The sequence below is a fragment of the Bos mutus genome, chromosome X (assembly GCF_027580195.1).
Source record: "Bos mutus isolate GX-2022 chromosome X, NWIPB_WYAK_1.1, whole genome shotgun sequence".
NCBI lineage: Eukaryota > Metazoa > Chordata > Mammalia > Artiodactyla > Bovidae > Bos > Bos mutus.
Window position 1 is genome coordinate 112,069,233 of NC_091646.1, and position 26,030 is coordinate 112,095,262.

At 44.6% G+C, this 26,030-nt stretch overlaps 1 protein-coding gene and 1 pseudogene across 2 annotated transcripts in view; both read left to right on the top strand.

Annotated features, from left to right (window-relative positions):
* The first annotated feature begins 379 nt into the window (after positions 1-379).
* The window catches only part of ARHGAP6 (Rho GTPase activating protein 6), a 541,907-nt gene continuing 516,256 nt past the window's right edge, over positions 380-26,030 (top strand). Inside the window, exon 1 of one of the 2 annotated variants that reach the window (XM_070365358.1) lies at positions 380-2,882. In XM_070365358.1, the coding sequence (XP_070221459.1) occupies positions 2,304-2,882 (579 nt within the window). In that variant the 5' untranslated portion in view covers positions 380-2,303. The remainder of the gene's footprint in view (positions 2,883-26,030) is intronic. The other variant, XM_070365357.1, reaches the window with a different exon arrangement.
* LOC102282429 (glycogen synthase kinase-3 alpha-like) lies at positions 5,201-24,040 on the top strand (annotated as a pseudogene).

A 26,030-nucleotide genomic window follows, 5' to 3' on the forward strand; every position in this document is an offset into this window, starting at 1 on the left:
TTCAGGGTGAGAAGAGCTGGGCGGCAGGGAGGGTGATAGGAAATTAGTTTCTCACTTTGTCTTGTGGTGGCAGATGGATCATAATGCTACAGGAGGGAACTCCCTGAGCGCAGTGGGTCCCGATGCATTTACAAAAGTGGGTACATCAGAGATCCTGGGGTCCAAATGAAGCCCTTTGTGGAAGTGTTGAATTCTTCTGTTAATTAGATTTCATGAGGTGACCCTTACTAGACAGTCAAATACCTAGGACTGTTTAACACACTTTTTAAGATGAGAAAGACATTAAATTTTCCCCTGAAAATTTTATTGGGTATAAAACAAGCTTTCCAAAATCCATGTCAGACAATTCTGATATGATACACAACAGAAGGCAAATGTTTGTGTCAAACACTTGCATTTATAAGTTCATAGTAAACTTCTGTTCTTTAATAAAAGTAACGGTAAGGGAAAGCCACCTTCCTATTTGCCTAAAATCCTCTTCATCCAGAAGGGGTAAAAGAGGGCACAAGAACACAGTTAAAGTACTCAGGCATTTCCAACGTTTTCTCTGTTCCCCTGCTGAGATGGTTGTGAGATGCGTTACAAAACATAAACGTTAGGTCAGAAACGTAGAAGCCTCGTAGAAGCAGGCGAGACTTTGAACTTTATATTCTAAGGTGCTCCCAGACTTGTTTTCAACAGGGAACATGGACATCGCCAGCGTTTTCCAGCTTCCCAGCAATGTGGCCACAGTGCTCTGTACCCAGAGGCGTCCCACAACCGAACTCTCCAAGACTGCTCGCTTTGTAAGCGCCAATCCCCGCAGCCTGTGGGCTGAAGCTGCGCGGGGCGCCTGCCGCCTGCTCGGCCCCACTAACCCCTCCTCCTCGAGTACAGTTACTGCGCGACCCTTACGCGGCGAGGACCCCTCGCCACCCCCCACTTTTCTTAGTAGGTCCCCATCTCCAGCCCATTCATCGGCAGCCACTGCATTTGAACTGAATCTCTATCCTTCCTTTTTAAAAACAAAAACAGCAGTTGGGGGGTGGGGGGGGGTGGGGGGAAGGAAGGCAGGAGATTTAACTCCAACTTCAGAGCGCCGTCTTGGGCTGCCCATCTGACACCAGTGGGTGGGGTGCAATCTGACACTTCCTTTCCTTTCCAGAAACGTGAGTGGAGCTGGCGCCCCCTTCGATCTGGGGGAGGGGAGACCGGGGAGAAGGTCCGCACTTCCGTCCTCAGGGTTTTCTCCCCAGGAGACCCGGTATCAGTGGTGAGCGGCGCTCGCTGTGCGCCGCTCCCAGGTTTGGCGCCTGGAAAACTCCACGTTTTGCTTTCTCCTACTTCTGGCTCCGCCCCAGCTCCAGACCTGGCGTCTCTCCCACCCTACCCGTCCGGGCCGCCCCCTTCGCGCTGCCTCTAGCGCGAGCGTGTGGGGACATCCCCGCGCCAGCCCTGGGCCCAAAGCTGGGTTGAGAATATTAAGAGTCCCTCTCCAGCGGGTCATGGACAGCCGGCCCTGGGGTTCTTCCCTTAGCTCCCTGGGCGCAGCCAGGAATTCTCTCCCACCGTAGCCGCTCAGCCGTTGGAAGGCCCTGGGCGCTGCGCGCTCCGTGTCCTCACTTTGTAGCGAGAAACTAGCACCTCGGGGGAGCCTGGAGCTTGGAGACACTCTTGCGCCTAGCCAGTCAGAGGAGTGGGCGCAGCAGCCAAGTGGCGGCGAGACGCGTAGCTTCAGGGGCCCAGATACGGCGACGGTGCCCTGGGGCGCAGATCGGGTGCCCAGCTCCAGCGCGGGAGGAAGTCCCTCTCACGGAGAGCGGAGAGCGAGGGACGCGCCCTGGGCGCACGCCCAGGAGGCCTCCTCCTCAGCCCTCGGGACCGTCCTTAGGGCGCGAGGAGGAGCTTGCTGGAGACTTCGAGGCTGTCCAGAGCCAGAGAGCCCGAGCGCTGCGTCTCCTGCCTCAGCTGGGAAGGGGGAGTGGCGCTGGCCGCCGGAGCTGGGAACCCAGCGAGCGCCTGACCTTCCTCTTCTTCCTTACCTCAGGACTTAGGCTCTGCGGGAAGGTTCTCGCCACCGAAGGAGTCCTCCCTCCCCACCCCTTTTCCTAGAAGGCTGGTGATGGATCTCCTGCTTCTGCCCCCACCGGGGCACTTGGAGCGCGCTGGTGGCGCGTGAGCCGGGAACTGCCCTCTACCGCCCTCGGCGATCCTGGGGCCGACGCCGCCTGGCAGCCTCTCCTGAGCCCCCTTGCTTCCTGGCCCCAAATCGCTAGCAGTTCCGAGAGCTGGAAGAGGGTGGCCCTCAGGCACAGCCCGCCGAGATGTCCGCGCAGAGCCTGCTCCACAGTGTCTTCTCCTGCTCCTCGCCGGCCTCGGGCAGCGCGGCTTCTGCCAAGGGCTTCTCCAAGAGGAAGCTGCGCCAGACCCGCAGCCTGGACCCTGCTCTGATCGGCGGCTACGGGGGCGAGGCGGGCGCAGAGGGCGGCTCGCGGGGGACCAGCGGGGGCCGCCTCTGCTCTCCGCTGTCCCTGGCCGAGGGTCTTAGCCCTCGCTCGGCGTTCTCTCCCCGGGGCCCACCTTCTCGGGCCAACCGCCTCCCGCCCCCTAGACCCCTCTGCTCATCCTTCTCCACACCCAGCACCCCGCAGGAGAAGTCGCCGTCTGGCAGCTTCCACTTTGACTATGAGGTCCCCCTGGGTCGCGGCGGACTCAAGAAGAGCATGGTGTGGGACCTGCCTTCGGTCCTAGCCGGGCCGGGCAGTGGTCGGAGCGCCATCCTCTGCTCTTCCGGGGGAGGCCCCAACGGCATCTTCGCTTCTCCCAGGAGGTGGCTCCAGCAGAGAAAGTTCCAGTCCCCACCCGACAGCCACGGCCAACCCTATGTCGTGTGGAAGTCCGAGGTAGGGTCCGGTGCCGCGTGTCCTCGTGGCCCAAGGCTGGCCACCTGGGCAGTTCTTTAATTACTTCTCGTTTACACAGCCAGAGCTCCTCTGAGGGGCTTTCCTGGTGTGGCTGTTCCTCTGTGGCTGATGAAATGGTGTCTGGAAATGGGACGTCCCTAGTGGCCACCCGCATGTGTCTTGTTAGGACTCCTTGGCTCCGCTCGGAGCAGTGGTACGAGCTGAGGAAGAGATGCTTTCTGTGCGGCAGGTGATTTCAAAGGGTCACTTATCCCTTCACCCAATATTTATATTTTTTAGAACTCCAAATGGTCTAGTTCTAAGCTGTTTGTCAGGATTGGAGGAAATCATATTTTGAAATATTTCTGCCATGTGGTTATTTTACAGAGAATTTGGGAACATTATTCTTGAGGGTGGTGTCGGTATGTGTGTGTAGGTCTGTGTGTTTAGGAATGTAGCTACTACTAGAATTCTCTAGTTTTGATCTTTTATTCTCCCTAAAGGTTTAATATCAGAGATCTATGGTATTAAGTACTAGTTTAATCCTGGAGAAAAAAAATCTCTGCTTAAGGCTATCAAAGATTATGGAAATATGCCTCAGTTCCACTAAGGGCAACTTGTAGTTATTTCACTAGCTACATGACTCAAGAATCATTAGCAAAAAAAGGGACTCAGAGGGAGCTATTGGTACCTTTAAAAATGTTTGCTGGTTAAAAAGAATGGAGAACAGAAGTAATAGGAAACTGTGGCTGATGTGTACTTGGAAAGCTGCATGCTTTTAGAGAGTAAATACTAGTTGTTTTAAAAATGAACAACTCTTGTTCAGTTCACAAACTCTATAGATTTGCCTTGGGTCTGTTTCCATAAGGGGGGATTCCATCCATTGTAATTAAATATTTTAAAGTACAGTTAGAATTACAGAAATGGAGTGTAACACCATGTAACTGCTGGAGATTTAGACCAAAGGAAGAAAACACAACCAAGAAAAACAGTTGGAAAGTAGTGTCCAACAGCATACCTTGCTCTCTTAACATGAGACAACTAACTGTGAAATTTTGGCTTTTATCAGACCTCTTTAGAAAAATCAATATTTAGCAGAAATATTTGCATCACGTGTTAGTGAAATATTAGTTACTGTGTCAAAAATAACTGCTAGTGTTGGGTGGGGAGCATGGATTACAAATACTAACAAACATTGTTGACTGTCCTGCCCATTTTCTTGAGGAAGGTAGACAGTAGAGAGAAAAGTCAAATAGAAGAGGGAGAGATTCTCTTCAAACCAGAGAACTCAGCATTAGAAAGAGGGTCAAGGATCTAAATGCTGAATTTCTGTTGGTCTTTAGAGGACCCTGGATTCCTACTCTATATCAGAAGCACACATTAGCAGATTAGCCTGTAGGAGTTGAAAGAGAAAGAAATGCAAAAAGCAAGCCAAGTTCTTGGATTGGATAGTCACGGACATTCACGTTTAAACCAATTGCATCATTAAGAATGTCTCTGCTTTTCTTTGCAACTGTATGTACTTGGAATATAGTATGCAGATGCTGTTTGTCACTATTATGATCAAAAGGCAATCTACTGTGGATGATCACAACTGGTTAGAAATTTTCTTCTTATCCATTAAAATCTCATCATCAATGGACAAATATCTGAACTTCGGCAATACTGGGTGGCTTAAAACTGGGTGGCAATACTGGGTGGTTCTATGCAGTGTACAGGCAGTCTGCAGGCTCACCTACCATGACTTTCACCTCTTTTGTAGTGGTTAAAACTAAGTACATAGCCATCTAACAAAAGAACAAAATTTTTTTCATAAAATGTTCGTGTGTGTGTGTGTGTGTGTGTATGTAATCCCTTTAGTCCTGAGGCAAACGTGGAATGATTGGTTAGAATCCTGGCATGAAAGTCCAAGGCTGATTTCGTTTGAGTCCCAGATATCCTAACTTAACCCCAGGGTCTGGAACTTAATGGCCTGGATTACCTTTCAAAGGTTTAACACCCTGGAACCCTCTCAGAAACCAAGGAAGTTCATCCTATTGAGCACTGCTTGTCCTTCTCACTTGTAAGCAAGCTGAGTCCTTTATCCTAAAAGAGAATCTTTACTAATGATGTCAAAAGTGCAGCATATGAGCACCTTCTTATGCTTCTCCTGGTCGCTCTGGCTTGGGGTTTCTCTGCCTCTGCACTATTGACAGTCGTGGCTGAGTGACTCTTCGCTCTGGACACTGTCCTGTGCATTGCAGGATGTTCAGCAGCATCCTGGGCCTCTACCCACTAGATGTCAATAGCACCCCTCCCCACCAGTATGACAGTGAAAAATGTCTGCAGACACTGCTGAATGTCTTACGGGGGTCAAAATTGCCCCAGTTGAGAACGCCAACACCAGTGAGTTGAATGTAGCCCCATAGGATGGCCATCTTGACTGCCCACAGAGGTGCTTTCAGCTGGCAGAAAGTTTCCTTTTGGGGTCTTCTTCTGATTCCAAAACCATGTAGATCCCTCTTGAGTCTTGCCTGCAGATTCCATGGGTCTCTTATAGTTTATTCAACTTTCAGTTTCTCTTCCATTGAATCCATGGGCAAACATGGGAATTCACCTTCATTCAGATGTAGCCAGTAATGGATCACATCCATCTCTATTTAGTTCTTTGAACAGATTCTCTGGTTTTAAACTAAATTTTTCAAACAATGGCTCCTGCTCCCAAGACTCTCCTAAATGCCTGTAGCTCTATGCCTTCTGCTCATTCAGAGCTCACAAATGGCAATTTTATGGCTTAAAATGAGGAGGTGTTAGACAAAGTCAGCTACAACTCAGTATTTCCTTACTATGTGTTTTAGGATTGCTCTAACAAAATCTGAATCATGGACATGCTGGGTAGAATATCTATTAAGTAGAAAAAGGGAGAAGAGACAGGGATAAATGGTACATGGTAATACAGTTGGTGCACACTTCTCAGCTTTGTTCTTAGCAGCCAGGTTCTGTCCTTTACTCTGATCATAAACAAGGGAGTAAGGTCTCATTCTAACCCTGGGGTTCTAATTATTCTGGATCAGAGCTGAGCTGACATAGAGTTCGCCAGCCTCTATCCATGAATTCTTTTTTCTTCATTCACACCACAAGAACTTCTTGAGCACAAGCATTTCTCTATGTACCTAGATTGAAGAGAGGCTAAATTATGGTGTCACCCATTAAAGAGCTCACAGTCTAAGGAGGAGCGTGGATGACTCAACCAATAGCTGCAGTGCAGAAGGGTCAGCACAGTGAGGGACTGGGGAATGTGATCACAGTGCTTTGGGGAGGTTTAGAAAACTTCACTGTGCAGAAAACACTTGAACTTGTTCTTCAAGGGTGATTGCCACTTATCAGAAGAAGAAGGGAAGTGATTCCTTGATGAAACAGAAAGGAATGGACCTGCAAAGGCACAGGGGTGTTGGTGATGTGAGTTTCCAACAAAGAGGACTTAGAAGAGCTTAAGTGCAATAGTTTGTTTGGAGGAGGAGGTTAAGATATCTGAAATTTAATATATGTAGCAACCACATGGTTTTTAGTATAACAACCCAATGAAACCAGAAGTGAGACACATACTTGGAGGCATGCTGTGCTGCTTAGTCGCTCAGTCGTGTCTGACTATTTGTGATCTGGTGGACTGTAGCCCACCAGGCACCTCTGTCCATGGAGATTCTTCAGGTAGGAATACTGGAGTGGGTTGCCATGCCCTCCTCCAGGGCATAATAACTATCTATGGGCTTGGATAAAAATGGCAGAAAGGCCAAAGCACATTGCCCATCTTCCAGGACACCCTTTGGGATCAAATCTGCAGGGAAGTGAAGGGATGTTTTTGAAGTTAGAAGTTTGGTGTGCCTGGAGCATAGGCTATATCTCACTGTATGTTGGACACTAGCATTCAATAGGTTGGGTAGGAGTTTGGACTCTGCGTTTCAAAGAACAGTAGTTCTCAACCTGGAGGCAACTTTGTTCCCAGGGGACATTTAGCAATGTCTGAAGACAGAATTGATGCTTTTGAACTGTGGTGTTGGAGAAGACTCTTGAGAGTCCCTTGGACTGCAAAGAGATCCAACCAGTCCATCCTAAAGGAGATCAGTCCTGGGTGTTCTTTGGAAGGAATGATGCTAAAGCTGAAACTCCAGTACTTTGACCACCTCATGCGAAGAGTTGACTCATTGGAAAAGACCCTGATGCTGGGAGGGATTGGGGGCAGGAGGAGAAGGGGACGACAGAGGATGAGATGGCTGGATGGCATCACTGACTCGATGGACATGAGTTTGGGTGAACTCCGGAAGTTGGTGATGGACAGGGAGGCCTGGCCTGCTGCAATTCATGGGGTCGCGAAGAGTCAGACACGACTGAGTGACTGAACTGAACTGAACTGAAGACAGTTTTGGTTGTCATAACTGGGGGTGGTGATGTGTTAACTTCATTTTGTGGCCATAATAAATTACCCCAAATGTATGGGTTAGAGCAATACAAATTTCTTATCTTATACTTGTAGAGGTCAAAAGTCTGAAATAGGTCCCCTTCGACTAAAGTCAAGATGTTGGCAGGGCCACGTTCCTTCTGAAGGCTCTAGGATCCTTTTGCTTTACTTTTCCAGTGTCCCCATTCCCCCATCTTTAATGCCAGCTGTGTTCTAGTTTTTTCTTCCTCAGACACTCTTAAGGATGCTTGCGATTACATAGGGCTCACCTGGATAATCCAAGGTAATCTCATTGCTTTAAGGTCAGTTGATTAGTAACCTTTAATTCTATCTGCAGCCTTAATTCCCACTTGCCATGTACACTAACATATTTACCCGTTCCAGAGAGTAGGACGTAGATATCTTTGGTGGGACATTCTTCTGCCTACTAGGAGGGAAGGTGCTAGTTGCATCTAGCTGGGAAGAATCCAGGGCTGCTGCTAAACACTCTACAGTGCACAGGACACCACCCACAACAGAGAATTATCTCGGTTAACTCAAAGTCAGGAGTGCCCAGGCTGAGAAACCCTGTGGTGGAGAATGGGGTAATTGGTAATTTTTAAGCATGGGTGTGTAAGATGATTCAATATGTGTTTTAGAGAGATCACTCTAGTGTTTGTGGGGGGCATGCATCAATAGAATGAAACAAGCAGAAGGACAGATACTCACAGGAGATAAGCATGGGGTGACCATGCCAAGCATCCTACAGACAAATGGGAGTTGGCATAGAAACATAGCACTTCCGTATTTCTTACTTTTCCACTTTACCAAATCGTTTTCTTGCACTATTGAGCTACATTGAATATTTTTGTCTCAATAAACCAGTGGTTTTCAACCAGAAGGTAGGTTTGCAGCCTGGACGTATCTGGCAGTTGTTCAGTCATATCTAAAACTCTTTGCGATCCCATGGACTGCAGCACGCTAGGCTTCCCTGGCCTTAAGTATCTCTCAGAGTTTGCTCAAACTCATGTCCATTGAATCCATGATGCCATCCAACCATCTCATCCTTTGTTGTCCCCTTATCCTCCTCCCTCAATCTTTCCCAGCATCGGGGTCTTTTCCAGTGAGTTGGCTCTTCACGTCAGTGGCCAAAGAATTGGAGCTTCAGCTTCAGCATCAGTCCTTCCAATGAATATTCAGGGTTAATTTCCTTTAGGATTAACTGGTTTGATCTCCTTGCAGTCCAAGGGACTCTCAAGACTCTTCTCCAACACCACAGTTCAAAAGCATCAATTCTTTGGCACCCAGCCTTCTTTATGATATATAACTACATGGCAATGCCTGTTGACATTTTTGATTGCCAGTGCTGAGGCTGGGAACGTGTGTTACTAGCATGATGGGTAGAGACCTGGGATGCTGCTAATCATTCTACACTACACAGAAGAGACTGCCGCAACAAATCATTCTCCTGCTCCAGTTTTCAATAGCCCCGAGATTGAGAAACCTTATATAATGTACTACTTTATACAAGAAACGGAATTCTCAGTTTTGCTTTCTGGTACCATTTTCTCTCATGTTTCTGGCTTTACTCTGTCATTTCTTCTTCTTTCCTGGTATATGTCAACTGCGGCTTTGAATTGGGAAAAATACCATTTTAAAAGGTAATGAAGATAGGGAAAAAATATGGGGTATCTAAACATATGTGTAAGAAAGAATTGAATTGTAAATATGTAATGACGAAAAGTGGTATTAAAAGTTAAAACATGGGCAGAGAGGAATATTGTGATTAAAAATAGAGGCTCACCCATGCCAAAAGAGGAAGTAATTAGAGTAAGGCAGCTTCAAACAGGAAATTGACAAAGGGCATTTTACAAGGAATTATGTCTGAAATCTGTTGGTCTCTGGATGGGAGGTGTGCGTGAGAAACCCGACGGCCCCCCTTCACACACCCCGGCCCACCACGATTACTCCCACACCCACGTGCAACCCCCACAAGTAGGGAGGGGACATGGGGCATGCACCCTGCCAAAAAGTCAGTTCCTTATGGCAGGTGGTAAGGACAACCACAGACGAGGCAGCACCTGGCCCCCACCAAGAGGGGGGAAACAGGCACGCCTCTCTTACCATCTGGACTGCTCCGCGCCACCCCCCCACCCCCGCCGCCACTTCCAAGAGAGCCACACACAGGACACACATCCCTTGGACCGCAAGGAGATCCAACCAGTCAATCCTAAAGGAAATCAGTCCTGAATATTCACTGGAAGGACTGATGCTGAAGCTGAAGCTCCAATACTTTGGCCAACTGATGGGAAGAACTGACTCATTGGAAAAGACCTGATGCTGGGTAAGATTGAAGGCAGGAGCAGAAGGGGACGGCAGAGGATGAGATACTTGAATGGCATCACCGACTCAATGGCATGAGTTTGTGATGTCTGGGAAGCTCTGGGAGTTTGTGATGGACAGAGGAGCCTGGTGTGCTACAATCCATGGAGTTGCAAAGAGTTGGATATGACTGAGAGACTGAATTGAACTGAACTGATGTCTTAAATCAGCATAATGCCCTAAGAATTTATAACTTGGGAAAATATTCACTTTTCATGTGCTTTCTCTTGGATTATTTCTCTGCTAGAATTCATTTCATTTCTAAGGCAATTTTTAACTTGAATAGAGGATAATATTAAGACAAGTTCTTCTGAGATTGAACTGAACTTTCACCGGGATTTTGGAATGTGACGATTGGCAAGAGCATATTTTAGACTCTGAAAGGATCTTAGGTAGTATCTAGTTGCAGCCTCCTTACTTTCCAGTTAAAGACAGGGATTGAAAGAGTTAAGTTCAAATGCAGACAAGTTGAGGGCAGGACCACCCTGAAATCCTCCTTGACTCTCAATACAAACGGCAAAACTTCTGGAAAAAGTAAGCACTCATGAAAATCTAGAACTCTGGCAATCCTTTTTTTCTAGCCCCATTACTTAATGAAACAATTTACTCAAAGTTGCCCAAATCCCATGACTTTCTGAGACCTCATTTGGCTGAACTTCTGGGCAGAAGTGACAGCACTGTTCTGCCCATCCCCACTACTCCTCTAGGCCACTGCTCCCCCTCCTCTCCTCCCCACTGCGCACAGAAGAGTCCCAGTCCCCTCCCTGCTGCCTGATTCTCAGTCTGTAATGTCTCTTCCTGCTCTTCTGTTTCTGTGCTTGTCATCCACACATCCTCACAGTCCTGTGTTTTTCCTTCAGATCATTCTGCCTTGATGATCTCATTCACTTTTGTGACTTCAGCCATTATCCCTCTTGGGGACACTCATAGTTCTGTGTGCTTGAGCATCTAACATCTATTCCAGTTTCTTGCAAGACATTGCTCACGGTGCCCACTGGACTCTTCCTGGTCTACATGTCTGAAGTGGAACAAATCAATCCCCTTTTCTCTGAGCACACTTCATTTTCCGTATTCCTTATTCTTGGTTGGTGTCACCATTCTTAGGCCAGTTTAGTTTTACCAGGCCAGAAATGTCTTCAGTTTTCCCCCTCTTTTTTTTTCCCTCCTGTCGTCTCCAATAAGTTATCAAATCCTGTTGTGTTTATTTCTCATTTGCTCCATGCTTGAAAGGATTTGAAGAGGAATGTATCCAAGTTCTTACATCTCTCTCCAGCTGTTCCTTCTCATTGCCGCTGCCTAGTTTGGGTCCTCATTTTCTGTGACCTCCTGCTTGGTCACCCTGCCTTCAGTTTTCCCCTCTTCCCATCTGGCTTATGGGCCTTCTATTCCAAAGAAACAATTGTAATCACATTAACTGCCTGAGTAAAAACCTTTGCTGGGACTCAGTGTGTACAGAATGAAATCCAAACTGCTTAGCCAGTCATTTCAAAGCCTTTTACATTATAATCTTAGCTGACCTCCTCCCCTTTCCCTAGGAATTTTCATCCAACAAAAGCAAACTAGCCACTTAGCCAGGTCATCATTAAATTGTTTGTCAAGTGCCAGCTGTGCCCTAAACATTGGAAGTTGTGGAATAAACAGGCATGGACCTACAAGGTGCTTACCCCTTTGTGAAAGCAATCATTCCCAATAAATAAATTGCTGCACTTCCTCAGAATGCGATGGCATTATGACAGGAGGACTGTGGTGGACACAATAATGCCTGCCCCCAGGATGTCCATGTCCTAATTCCTAGAACCCATGGATATGTTACCTTATATGGCAAAAGAGACTTTGCAGATGTGATTAAGTTAAGTATCTTGAGATGGGGGAATGATACTGGCTTATCTGGGTGAGTCTAATGTAATCACAAGGATCCTTATAAGAAGGAGACAGGAAGGTCAGAGTTAGAGAAGATATGAGGACAGAATCAGCCAGAGAGACACAGACAGACAGATGTAGAAAGAGACAGAGACAGACAGACAGACACATATACTGATTTCAAAGATGCTACACTACTGGCTTTGAAAATGGAGAGGGAAGCCATGACCCAAAGAATGCAGCAGCCTCTAGAAGCTGGAAAAGGCAAGGGAACAGATTGTCCTTAGATGACAGTGGCTCTGCCAACATCCTTCTAGCCTGGTGAGACTTCTGATCTCCAGAACTGTAAGAGAATAAATAAGTGTTGTTTTAAGCCATGACGTTTGTGATGATTTGTTACAGCAGCCATAGGAAGCTGATACAAGTACTAAGGAGGTCTGGGATGTCTCACCTGAAACCAGTAGATAAGGAGGCCTTTGCTAAACAAAAAAGAAGGGAAAAGATAGAATGGTATGTAATTAAGAGGGTCATAATATGCTTCAAGAACTTAGATAAATCCAACTGAAAGCACCTAGAGGAGTAGGAAGATGGAGAAGCATGAGTTTGGCTGGGCCTTGAGCTTCATGATACAGCTCAGGATTTTATGATTTAATTTAAAGGTCTCTGCAGGGATTTTTTTTTTTTTTTCCTTTCCTCATTCTGCTTTTGATTGCCTGGTCCCATATCTGAGAAAAGTCCATCATACTTTATGACTTAACCAGATGTCACCTCCAAAGAAATACGTTCTGACTATCATACATGTCATGACAAATTCATGATTTACACAAATGTGAGCTCAGCTTTCCATAGCTAGATTGTAATTTTTTTAAGCCTGCATAGGGAACAGTGTTTCATATCAGAATCTATTCAATGACTGAGGGAATCTGTGTTCTGACAGTGATTCTTCAAATCCTGAGACACACCTTTGAGGCATGATGTCTTAGTCTAAATTTTACTGCATCCTCTTTGGGCCATTGCTTATGATAAAGAGACTGAGATTATAACTGCAACTATGTTCCAATGTGGCAAAACTGGAAAGGAATATGTGGAAATGGAATTAGGTACTGTGTTAGCTAGTAAAGAATGAGGTTTTCATTGGCTATTAGGGAAATACACATCAAAACCACAATGATATACTAATTCATATGGCAATATAGTCATATGGCTATAATAAAAGAGATAATATCAAGTGTTGACAAGGATGTGGAGAAATTGAAACTCTCATACACTGCTGGTGAGAATGTAAAATGGTGCACCAGCTTTGAAAATACTTTGTCAGTTTCTCAAAAAGTTAAACATTGACCGTATTACTCAGCAATTCTACCTTTAGATATCTACTCAAGAGAACTGAAAATACATGTATACAAAGATTGTAAGTGAATGTTCATAGCAGCATTGTTCATCATGGCCAAAATGGTGGAAACAATCAAATGTCTATCAACAGATGAATGGCAAACAAAACATGGTGTATTTATGCAATGCAAGATTATTTAGCAATAAGAAGGCCTGGAGTACTAATATTTGCTACAACATAGATAAACCTTGAAAACATTACACTAAGTAAAAAAAGCTAGTTAAAGGACCATATATTGTGTGATTCTATTCATATGAAATGTCTAGATTAGGCAAATCTCTAGAGACAGAGAATAGGTTAATGGTTGCCAGAAGCTGGCAGTAGGGAGTGATGAGAAGTGACTGCTAATGGATACCTGGTTCCTTTTTGGAGGGATGAAAACATTCTGGACCTTGATAGAGGTGATGTTTGCACAGCCTGAGGAATATACTACAAACCTTTGAATTGTACACTTTAAAAGGGTAAATTTTATGGTATGCAAACTTTAATATCAATTTAAAAAAGAATACTGTTGATGACTTTTAGAGAAAATATATCAATATTGTTGCTACATCATCTTTTCAGTAAAACATAAACGTGAATGAAGAGAGTTATGTAGCAGGCCCAAGCCTAATATGTATTAAATACTGTCCTTGAGGATGCAACGAGGAGGTAGTAACAGCTCTAACAGATTCAATGGAGGAGTCAACAGCCAGCCTGGGATTTTCTGAGACTGGTTACTGTGGAAATTCTGTGTCCTGATTAGTATGCTTTGGAAGCAAGTGCAGAGAAGCTATTAAAAAGATTGTTTTTCAGAATAGGCAGAGACTTTAAAATGTACTTAGAATCTTGAAAAATTGCCTGGCCATATCACACTAGAGCTATTGAATAGCCACAGATTTTTAGCAGCCATTAGAACTAAAAGCAAATTGACAAAATACAACACGTCTTGTGCCGATGGACCCAAGAGGAGAAGGCTGAATTGGAAATGAATTGAGTTGGGTGACCCCATGGATCAAGATAAATAACATGGTTTTCCTTCGGTATACCTGGACACTTGTGGAAACAGGTGAATTAACTACTACTCATAGGAGCTGAAGGGCTTCCCAGGTGGCTCAGTGGTAAAAGAATATACCTGCCAATGTAGAAGATGCAGGAGACGCCACTTTGATCCCTGGGTCAGGAAAATCCTCTATAGGAGGAAATGGCATCCCATTCCAGTATTCTTGCCTGGAGAATCCCATGGACAGAAGAGCCTGGTGGGCTAGTCTGTGGGGTCACAAAGAGTCAGACACGACTGAGCAACTGAGCATGCATGCACAGAAGCTGAGGTGTGAATAAGCATCAGATCAATTCTCAGCTTGCATTGTCAATAATTTCTTTTCTCGGGGGTTGAGAAACAGTTAGGCAAGCTGAGACCCAAAGGTGGATGGGGAATGGGAAAGATAAACCTTAGGTGACAGTAGCCACATTGCCTCTGGGTTTATTCTAACAAGGTTTCTGCTATAGTTAATAATTTGGTTTATGGAAATCCTGAACCAGGCCACCAGGTTTTCTGGCTTTTGAGCAAAGTAGCATTGTGCTCATAATGGAACTTCCAATTGATTCTTTGCCCACTTATTTCAGTTGTTTGCTTCAGATTGTTGGTGGTGTTTAGTTGCTGAGTCATGTCCTACTCTTTTTGTGACCCCATGGATTGTAGCCCTCCAGGCTCTTCTGTTCATGGGATTTCCTGGATAAGAATACTGGGGTGGGTTGCCATTTCCTTCTCTGGGGGATCTTCCCAACCTAGGGATTAAACCCGCATCTCCTGCATTGGCAGGCAGATTCTTTATCACTGAGCCAGCAGCATAGGTGATGATAATAATAAGTGAAATAACAATTATTAATAGTGTTTGTAGAATGCTCAGCAGTTTTTTTTTTTTTTACTATTATTACAACAACTCTGTGGGGTGATAGAGTCAACCTTCGTTTTGCAGATAAGGACACTGAGACTCCAATTAAGAGGCAGCCAGACTTAGTTGGAGAAGAAATGAAGTGAATGGGTTAGAGCTGGACTCTGATCTAGACCACCTGGATTCAAATCTCAGCTGTGCTCTGTGACCTTGAACAAATTACAAAGCATCTTTCTGCCTCAGTTTCATCGTCTGTCAGATGGGGATAATTAAAGTGCCTACCTCAAAGAGTTTTTGTGAGGACCTCATGATCTGATTACTTGGAAAGTGCCCAGCACATAGGAAGTAATAAAAGATGGTTAGTAGAGCAAGGTTACATAAATTGGAGGATGTGTCCAGGTCACACAGCTAGGAAGCAACAAAAGTAGGACTTGAATTAGAGTATTAGTTGAAAATATTTATTCTGCACCTACAGTGTGTTCCAGGAACCTTACTCTTTCCACCAAGGCACTCAAAGAGGGCTTAGGTGATCAAATGAATGAATAGACCTGACTGAGTTGGACAACAGCAAAAGGTAATTGAAAATTTATCTTCAAGTTGTTAAGTAAGGTATACTTTTCATGATAGGCATTGGAGGCTGTCACCCCAGGGATTTGGACTAGTGACTTGGAACACAGGAATTTGCTGGACTTGCATTGTGGATTTGGTGTAACACAAGATACGCCAACAAGCCAGGGGGGAACCTTCATTCCCACACACTAGTCCCAGTAACTTCATTGCATCAGACACTTTTTGGAGAATACTTAGCATGTTGGAAACTGGATAGCTCCCAGTTTAGTCCCGGTTCTCTAGCTGGCAAATGCCATGTACTTTCTCACTTGAAGCCTGGTGTTCTCACTTCCTCATGCTACCACTACCATGTGAGCTCAAGCTGACTATTGTTCATGGCTAATCTCATCAACATCTTCCCAGGGTAACAAGGCAGCATCACTAAGTTGAAACAATACCATCTATACTCAGATGCTTTTTTTGCTCAAAATCTAACCATAACTCCCATTAACATTTCTAGACTGACTTTGGCATTCTATGAACAAAATAGAATGTTGGGATGGAAGAGCCCTTAAAGGTTTTCTGTCCAGTCGAGACATCCCTGTGATGCTTAAATCCTATCTACAACATCTCCAGTTTATGCCCAGCACTGGCCCTGCCCCAACGGAGACCTTCAGAGTTCTGCCTTTTGATTATCATAGACACGGTTGATTCTTCCTGGAATTGTGTTCAAAACAAGCCTCCCTGGGACTTTTATCATGCTACAAATGAATTCTGCCTCTCCCCTCATACAGATTATCACAAATATTGCATTATTGTTGTCAGTAAGGAAGTATAGGTTCGCTTATGAAAGCATCTGTTTATGAAAGCATCTGTTATGAAAGCTTATGAGAGCTTCTGAGCATCAACACAAAGTTTGGTCATATTTTCTCTTTGACAGAGAAAAATCATGGATATATAAAACCAGAATTGAAGAATTGTTTACATGAAAATTAAATTATTGACCTGAAGGTATCTGTCAAATTACTTAGAGAAATCCAGGATTAGAGCTTTTTGTCTCTAGGTTCTTGCTACTAACCCAGTGAGTCAGGTTTCTTCCTTTGATGATTTATAAGACAACTCAAAGACAGGTACAAGTTTCATATTGTATCACAGAGGGTAGCTCTGGGTCTTTCAGCAAGCCCCCAAAGAGGCATGTTGAATCTGGTTTCTAATGGAAATATATTGTCAAAAAATGGTGTGCTCAGAACGTGTTTGTCAAAACGCCAATAAAATAAACAAGAAAGGCGATATGGAAATAGTAAGCAGCCTTGAATGTCATGGAGTGTGATATGAGTCCCAGGCTAACTTCAGAAGCTCAGAGTCATGAACTCAGCAGATATATTGTTGCTCTGCTGCAATGACAACATTTTAATCTTTTAATTTATGATTAAATTGGAAATAAATTGCTTTTGCACTGAGGGTGCCCTTTTGAAGATTAGTAAAAAGTGCTATGCAAACGATCAGATATTTAGGTTCTTGTTCAGGGTTCTTATAACTGAAAAAGGTTATTCAGAGTGACAAGATATTTTTTAGAAAGTGAAATAGTTTATTTCTCTTTGCAATATTATTCAGAGTTTCATTTTTTTCCCCAGGGGAGAGGGATGGAAGCTAGATGCAGATGAATCAATATGTCACGATTGTCTAGTTTGTCTTTCCTCATCTAGAAATATCCCTTTTGTAGGAAATGTTTAAATAATGCTATGTATCTTACTGATCCCATAAGGTATCATTTCTAATTTATATAAAGATATGCAAGATATAACTTATGTAAATGTTCACTGGAATCTAAAATCATTTTAAAAAGTAAAGTTATTTTTTAAAAGTTCAAAGTAAGAAGTTTTACTTTCAGAGTTCAGAGTAAGAAAGTTGAATGGTCAAGAAGAAAATTAACTTAGCATACTTACAAAGATTCCTTTTTAGTTATTAATTAAATGTTTCTATGCAATATTTTGGGCTTCATTCATAGCTCAGTCAGTAAAGAATCTGCCTGCAGTGCAGGAGACCCAGGTTCAATTCCTGGGTGGGGAAGATCCCCTGCAGAAGGAAATAGCAACCCACTCCAGTATTCTTGCCTGGAGAATCCCATGGACAGAGGAGCTTGGCAGGCTACAGACCATGGGGTTGCAAGAGTCAGACATGACTGAGCAAATAAACCACCACCACCATGCAATATTTTTAGACTTCCCTGGTAACTCAGCTGGTAAAAATCTGCTGGCAATGCAGGAGACCCCAGCTTGATCCCTGGGTTGGGAAGATTCCCTGGAGGAGGGTATGGCAACCCACTCCAGTATTCTTGCCTGGAGAATCCCCATGGACAGAGGAGCCTGGCTGGCTGCAGTCCATGAAGTCACAAGGAGTCAGACACGACTGAGCAACTAAGCACAGCACAGCACATGCAAACTTTTTACAGGGCAGAAAAATTAATTTTTTTCTCTTATTTGGAATGACTTCTGCAGAGTTTTAGACCACAATCTATTAGTGTAATTTTTCTGACTGTATGTCTATTCATACAGCTTTTAAGTTCATGATAACACCTTGCTTTAGAAATAAAAATGATTGGTTGGATGTTGCCATATATAATTGGAACATGGATAAATCATTTTCATAAAAATCAAAACTTTTAAAACTTCATGAAAAAATTGTGGGAAGGGCACAAGTTCTGTGTCTTAGTTTGAGTTCCACCAAAGAAAGGACCTGGGTGAATGTTGTTTCTTTGGGAGATGATCCCGGGAAGCAGGAATGATGAAGAAAAAATGAAATGCCATTATAAATTTGTGCCATAAAATTCACATCTGTGGACAAAGGAATGACCACGATTCCAGCAGGACCACTGGAAAGCTTGCAGAATGCCTCTCAGAATCATCTACCTGTGTTTCTGTTATCTATTTAGGTATAACAAACAATCCCCCAACTTAGTGGCATGACTCTGTGGGTCAGGAATTAAATGATCACAGCTCAGCTGGGCAGTTCTTCTCCACATGGCATCAGCTGAACTCACTCATTTGGCTGCTTTTAGCTGGTGTCTGGGATGCCTGGAAAGTTCAGGATGTCTACACTTATATGTCTGGTGCATTGGTGATCCTCCATGTGGCCCCTCTCCCCGAGAGGATAGCTAGGGCTTCCTCACTGCATGGTAATCTCATGGTATTTGGTCAGCATGAGTCACAGGGCCCGCCCAGATTCAAGGGCAAGGGAAGTAGATTCCACCTGTTGATGGGAGAAGCAAAAATCACTTGTGGCCTTCTTGGATCTGTTTCAAGCTAAAATATGGGGAGATGGAGAATGTCTCCACTGGTTTCTTTTCTTTCTTTAAAAAGTCTTTACTGAATTTGTTACAATATTGCTTCTGTTTTACATTTTGACTTTTTGGCTGCAAGGTATGAGGGGACTTAGCTCTCTGACCAGGGATCAAACTCATATCCCTCTGCACTGGAATGCAAAGTCTTAACCACTGGACTGCCAGGAGAGTCATTCCATTGGTTTCTATCCTGAATTGGTTGGACCTTGTAACCTCTTGCACACGACCTAGTGTTCACTAGAGATGGGACAAAGGTCAGTGTGAGCTTGAACAGAACTAACTTCCCAGCACAATCCTAGCCAAATTCAAAAATTTTAGCACAGGCTCATGGGGAGCAGCAAGTAGAATGTCAACCACAATCTTATTTAACTGAAGGACAGTATAATCATAGATTTCGGAGGTGTGTAAACCTGGGGTCAAACCCCAGAGCCACTATTTACAAGGTACAAATTTCAGTTGCTTCACCTTTAAAGGGAATACAACTGTATTCTCTTTGTAGGAGGTTGTGAAATCAATTGGTGAATGCACTTAGGCCCCATGGGCCATGAGGTGTCATACAGCTATGTCTATTGTTAATTACTCCATCTGCTTCATTCCTAAATGGTGTTATAGGCAGTGAACATGGATCTTATAATGCTTTCAGAGGAAAAAAGGCAACAATACTATTTTTGGCTTTTTAAACTCTTAAGAAAATATGCAGTACCCGAGGCAACTATGTTACAGTGCAGTTTTTCCTCTACATATTAGGTTTTAAGATTTGTGTACAGTAATTAAGATTGTATGAAAAAGTGCTGTTTATTTCCTGTCAACTCTCATATACATACACCCATGAGTAAATGGCAAAATAAGCCCTTTCTTATGCAGAGTTGGGACAAAGAAGTTAAGACTATACATCCAATCCTGTAGTAGTTGTTCTTTAGGTAAGAGTTGTTATATTGATTTTGGAGAAGGCAATGGCACCCCACTCCAGTACTCTTGCCTGGAAAATCCCATGGAAGGAGGAGCCTGGAAGGCTGCAGTCCATGGGGTCGCTGAGGGTCAGACATGACTGAGTGACTTCACTTTGACTTTTCACTTTCATGCATTGGAGAAGGAAATGGCAACCCACTTCAGTATTCTTGCCTGGAGAATCCCAGGGACGGGGGAGCCTGGTGGGCTGCCGTCTATGGGGTCACAAAGAGTCAGACACGACTGAAGTGACTTAGCAATAGCAATAGCAATTATATTGATTTATATGCTGCCCTTAGGGAATTTCCACATATTCTTTAGTTGGCAGTAGCTGCAGCTGTGATACCCCTTACCCTCAACTGGCTATTAAAGTATCATTGTGCAAAGCTACTTGTTCTTAGAACTTACTCCATTGAGATCCTTCCAATTGACTGGATGTTAATAAAACAATAAGCAAGGTGAAAATACAGCCTTCAGAATGGGAGAAAATAATAGCAAACGAAGCAACTGACAATGAATTATCTCAAAAATATACAAGCAACTCCTGCAGCTCAATTCCAGAAAAATAAATGACCGAATCAAAAAATGGGCCAGAGAACTAAATAGACATTTCTCCAAAGACGACATGCAGGTGGCTAACAAACACATGAAAAGATGCTCGACATCACTCATTATCAGAAAAATGCAAATCAAAACCACAATGAGGTACCATTTCACACCAGTCAGAATGGCTGCTATCCAAAAGTCTACAAGCAATAAATGCTGGAGAGGGTGTGGAGAAAAGGGCACCCTCTTACACTGTTGGTGGGAATGCAAACTAGTACAGCCACTATGGAGAACAGTGTGGAGGTTCCTTAAAAAACTGGAAATAGAACTGCCATACGACCCAGCAATCCCGCTGCTGGGCATACACACCAAGGAAACCAGAATTGAAAGAGACACATGTACCCCAATGTTCATCACAGCACTGTTTATAATAGCCAGGACATGGAGGCAACCTAGATGTCCATCAGCAGACGACTGGATAAGAAAGCTGTGGTACATATACACAATGGAATATTACTCAGCTATTAAAAAGAATGCATTTGAATCAGTTCTTTTTTTTTTTTTTTTTTTAAACTTGAATCAGTTCTAATGAGGTGGATGAAACTGGAGCCTATTATACGGAGTGAAGTAAGCCAGAAAGAAAAACACCAATACAGTATACGAACACATATATATGGAATTTAGAAAGATGGTAACAATAACCCTGTATGCGAGACAGCAGAAGAGACACAGATGTATAGAACAGTCTTTTGGACTCTGTGGGAAAGGGCGAAGGTGGGATGATTTGGGAGAATGGCATTGAAACATGTATATTATCATATGTGAAAAGAATCGCCAGTCCAGGTCCGATGCATGAGACAGGGTGCTTGGGGCTGGTGCAGTGGGATGACTCAGAGAGATGGGATGGGGAGGGAGGGGGAGGGGGTTCAGGATGGGGAACACATGTACACCTATGGCTGATTCTTGTCAATGTATGACAAAACCAATACAATATTGTAATTAGTCTCCAATTAAAATAAATAAATTTATATTAAAAAAACCACAGAGGAACACAAACAAGTATCTTGGGTTAGAACAGGCTTTCTAAAGCTTAGAGGCATGAGGTGGCAAATGAAGAAATTTAATTTTTGTTATCATTAGTTGATAATCGATCTCAGCTACTGGAGTATTATCAATCATTCTTACCAATCAACTCATTCACCAAACAATTCAGCACATCTCAAGTGTTGAACTCTGGCTTTATCAAAATGATAATTGTTAACAACTAATATTTTTGAATGCTTGCCTTGAGCTCGTTATCCTACTACATGCTTTAAAAAGGCAGTGGCAGTGGGAAGGTGACCACAGTGGTAACCACTCTAGGCCAAGGCCCAGAGTGCTCCCAGGAAGTGGCTTACAGAGACATCAAAGTGATTGGCAGTGGCTCATTTTGGGGTCGTGTACCAGGCATGGCTGGCAGACACCGGGGAACTGGTGGCCATCAGGAAGTTTCTCCAGGACAAGAGGTTCAAGAACTGAGAGCTGCAGATTATGCGTAAGCTAGATCACTGCAATATTGCAATGCTGAGATGCTTTTTGTATTTCAAAAGGGAAAATAAAGGTGTTATTCAGTTGCTAAGTCATGTCTGACTGTTTGCGACCCCATGGACTGCCTGGAAGCATGCCAGGCTTCCCTGACCTTCACTATCTCCTGGAGTTTGTTCAAACTCATCTCCATTGAGTCAGTGATGCCATACAACCATCTCATCCTCTGTCACCCCCTTCTCCTCCTGCCCTCAGTCTTTCCCAGCTTCAAGATCTTTTCCAGTGAGTTGGCTCTTCACCACAGGTGACCAAAGTACTGGAGCTTCAGCATCAGTCCTTCCAATGAATATTCAGAATTGATTTCTTTTAGGATTGACTAGTTTGATCTACTTGCTGCCCAAGGGACTCTCAAGACTCTTTTCCACCAGCACAGTTTGAAAGCATCAATTCTTGGTCACTCAGCCTTCTTTATGGTCCAACTCTCACATCTGTACATGACTACTGGGAAAACCATTGTTGTTCAGTCACTCAGTCATGTCCAACTCTTTGTGACCCCATGGACTACAGCACACCAGGCTTCCCTGTCCTTCACTGTCTCCCAGAGTTTGCTCAAATTCACGTCCATTGAATCAGTGATGCCATCCATAGCTTTGACTGTACAGACCTTTGTCGGCAAAGTGATCTCTGCTTTTTAATATGCTATCTAGCTTTCTCATAGCTTTTCTTCCAAGGAGTGAGCATCTTTTAATTTCTTGGCTACAGTCACCATCTTCAGTGATTTTGGAGCCCAAGAAAATTAAGTCTGTCACTGCTTCCCTGGTGGCTCAGATGGTAAAGCATCTGCCTGCAATGCGGGATACCCGGGTTCAATCCCTGGGCTGGGAAGATCTCCTGAAGAAGGATATGGCAACCCACTCCAGGACACTTGCCTGGAAAATTCCATGGACGGAGGAGCCTGGTGGGCTACAGTCCATGGGGTTGCAAAGAGTCGGACATGACTGAGCAACTTCACTGTTTCCCCATGTTTTCCATGAAGAAAGATGAGCTTTACCTAAATCTGGTGCTGGGATATGTGCCTGAGACAGTGTACCAGGTGGTCTGCCACTTTACCAAGGCCAAGTTGACCATTGCTATCATCTATGTCAAGGTATACATGTACCAGCTCTTCCAGAGCTTGGGCTACCTCCATGCTCAGGGTGTGTGTCACCCATACATTAAGCCCCAGAACATGCTGGTGGACCCTGTCACCCCTGTCCTCCAGCTCTGTGATTTTGGCACTGCAAAGCAGTTGGTCTGAGGGGAGCCCAATGTCTCGTACATCTGTTCTCAATACTACCGGGCCCCAGAGCTGATCTTCAGAGCCACTGAAAGTGAAAGTCGCTCAGTCATGTCCAAGTCTTTGAGACCCCATGGACTATATAGTCCATGGAATTCTTCAGGCCAGAATACTGGAGTGGGTAGCCTTTCCCTTCTCCAGGGGATCTTCCCAACCCAGGGATCGAACACAGGTCTCCTGCATTGCAGGTGGATTCTTTACCAGATGAGCCACAAGGGAAGCTCATTCATTAATGTGTGTGTGGTCAGCTGGTTGCCTACTGCCTGAGCTCCTCCTAGGCTAGCCCATCTTCCCTGGGGACAGTGGGGTAGACCAGCTGGTAGAGATCATCAAGGTGCTGGGAACACCAACCTGGGAAGAGATTTGAGAGATGAATCCCAACTACACAGAGTTCCAGTTCCCCCAGATTAGAGCTCACCCCTCGACAAAGGTATTCAAATCGAATGGCCCCTGAGGCCATTGCACTCCACTCTAGCCTGCTCACACTGGAAGCTTGTGCCCAAAGCTTCTTTGATTATCTTCAATGTCCTGGAACCCAGCTCCCCAGTAACCGCTTCTCCTTTCTTCAATTTCAGTCCTGTCCTTTCTTCAAATTCAGTCCTGTCCAACTCACTGTCCAACCATCTCTCAAAACTGTTCTCATCTCTTCTCACTTGAGGACCCCAACAGGCACTCCCTTCCTCACCCCATCCTCACAAACTTTAAGTCACGCTCAGACCGGCCTGGACTTAGCAGTTGACCAATGCCACAGCTCTTCTCACCAAACTCTTCCTGAGGGTGCCACCAACTACCCCTTCCATCTGGGAACCCCCAGGGGGCTGGGAATGGGGGCCATGGCCCACCAAGCTCCTGCCCTGACTGGGCCCCTGGACTGGGGGCAGAGGTAACAATGAGTCCCTCTCCCCACTGCCAGGAGGGAATAGAAGGAAGGACAGAGGATGAGGGGTGGGCATGAGGACTTTCTACCCCTCAGTTTCCTCCCCTCCCCTAGGTCTCCACCTCCTTCAACCTCCCTGCCCTCCTGTGTCCCTTGTGAATAGAAGCAGAGCAGTGCCTTTCCTCTTCCCTTCCCTGGCCCCTGGGTGTGAATAGATTGTTCTTTTTTTCCTTAAAACATCAATTCACACCATCCAACCTGGACCCTTCCCTTCCTACAGCTGTGTTCCCCCTCTTGTCCTCTGCCCCTAAGGCCTCCTCCCTCCTCTCCCCACCCTGGAGGGCAGAGGCAGTGGGGGAGCTTCTCATGTCTTAGTTTTCACATTAAGATTTGCCTGTGTACAGACCTCCATTCGATAAATTTTGGCACTAAAAAAAAAAAAAGCAATGGATCACTAAATCCTCAAAATAATCCTAGGAGGTTTGAAGCCAATAAATGGCAAAGGGAGGATTTAAATCCGCTCTGAGAATTTCACCCAGAAAAGAAAATAACATGTGGTCCTTGATCTGAATGTTCTCAATCTAGAGGGACATGTAATAACAATAATAATGGCTAACAATTATTGAGTGCTTACTTGAGTCAAACTCTTTTAGAATTACTTTATTTGCATGACTTCATTGAGTTCTCATATCAACTGCGTGAGATGTTTTTATTAGCCCAATTATCTAGACAAGGAAGTTTAGACACAGGATTAAGTAATTTGCTCTAAGTTACACAGCTGGTAGGAGATTGGGTCAGGATTTGAATCCAGATAGCCTGTTTTTCCGGAGAAGGCAATGGCACCCCACTCCAGTACTCTTGCCTGGAAAATCCCATGAATGGAGGAGCCTGGAAGGCTGCAGTCCATGGGGTTGCTGAGGGTTGGACACGACTGAGCGACTTCACTTTCACTTTTCACTTTCATGCATTGGAGAAGGAAATGGCAGCCCACTCCAGTGTTCTTGCCTGGAGAATCCCAGGGACGGGGGAGCCTGGTGGGCTTCCGTCTCTGGGGTCGCACAGAGTCAGACACGACTGAAGTGACTTGGTAGCAGCAGCAGCAACAGCAGCCTGTTTTTAGATCTCTGACTTATAACTGGCACTTCATATAGGCTATTGGAGAAGGCAATGGCACCCCACTCCAGTACTCTTGCCTGGAAAATCCCATGGACGGAGGAGCCTGGTGGGCTGCAGTCCATGGGGTCGCAAAGAGTTGGACATGACTGAGCGACTTCACTTTCATTTTCCACTTTCATGCATTGAAGAAAGAAATGGCAACCCACTTCAGTATTCTTGCCTGGAGAATCCCAGGGACAGGGAAGCTTGGTGGGTTGCCGTCTATGGGGTCGCACAGAGTCAGACACGACTGAAGCGACTTAGCAGCAGCAGCAGCAGCAGCATATAGACTATATTCAGAACCTTATCACATGAGATAAAAGAGAGGTTTCTAGATGATGCTCTAAGAATGGATAAGAGGGAAAGTCAAACTCTGCCTGAGGAAGCCAGAGGAGATGATATTTCAGGTCATTCTTCAAATAAGGAATAAGATGATATTTGAGGTCAGTCTTCACATAAGGAATGTGTCTGGCAACAGGGATGGGGAGGAAGACAAGTAGAAGAAACAGAATGAGCAAAGGTATGAAAGAATTAGTAAGCAGGGCATCGTCCAGAAACTAAAAATCGTATGATATGGTTGGAAGGTAGGTCATGAATTCTTAAATTGTTTTGCATATGAATTAATATTTAACCCAAGCAGCCTTTAAGATTGAAAAAAAAAAAAAAGCAGGACAAACAATAAATACACACTGTCTTTTTAACTTTTAATTTTGAAAATTTTTTTTGGCCCGACCTCCACCTCGTGTCTTGTGGGATCTTAGTTCCCCTACTAGGGGAACTAACTTGAACCCTAGCAGTGAAAGCATTGAGTCCCAACCACTGGACCACCAAAGAATTCCTGAAATAATTTTAGATTTACAGGAGAGTAGCACAGATACTCAGAGAAGGTGATGACACCCCACTCTAGTACTCTTGCCTGGAGAATCCCAGGGATGGGGGAGCCTGGTGGG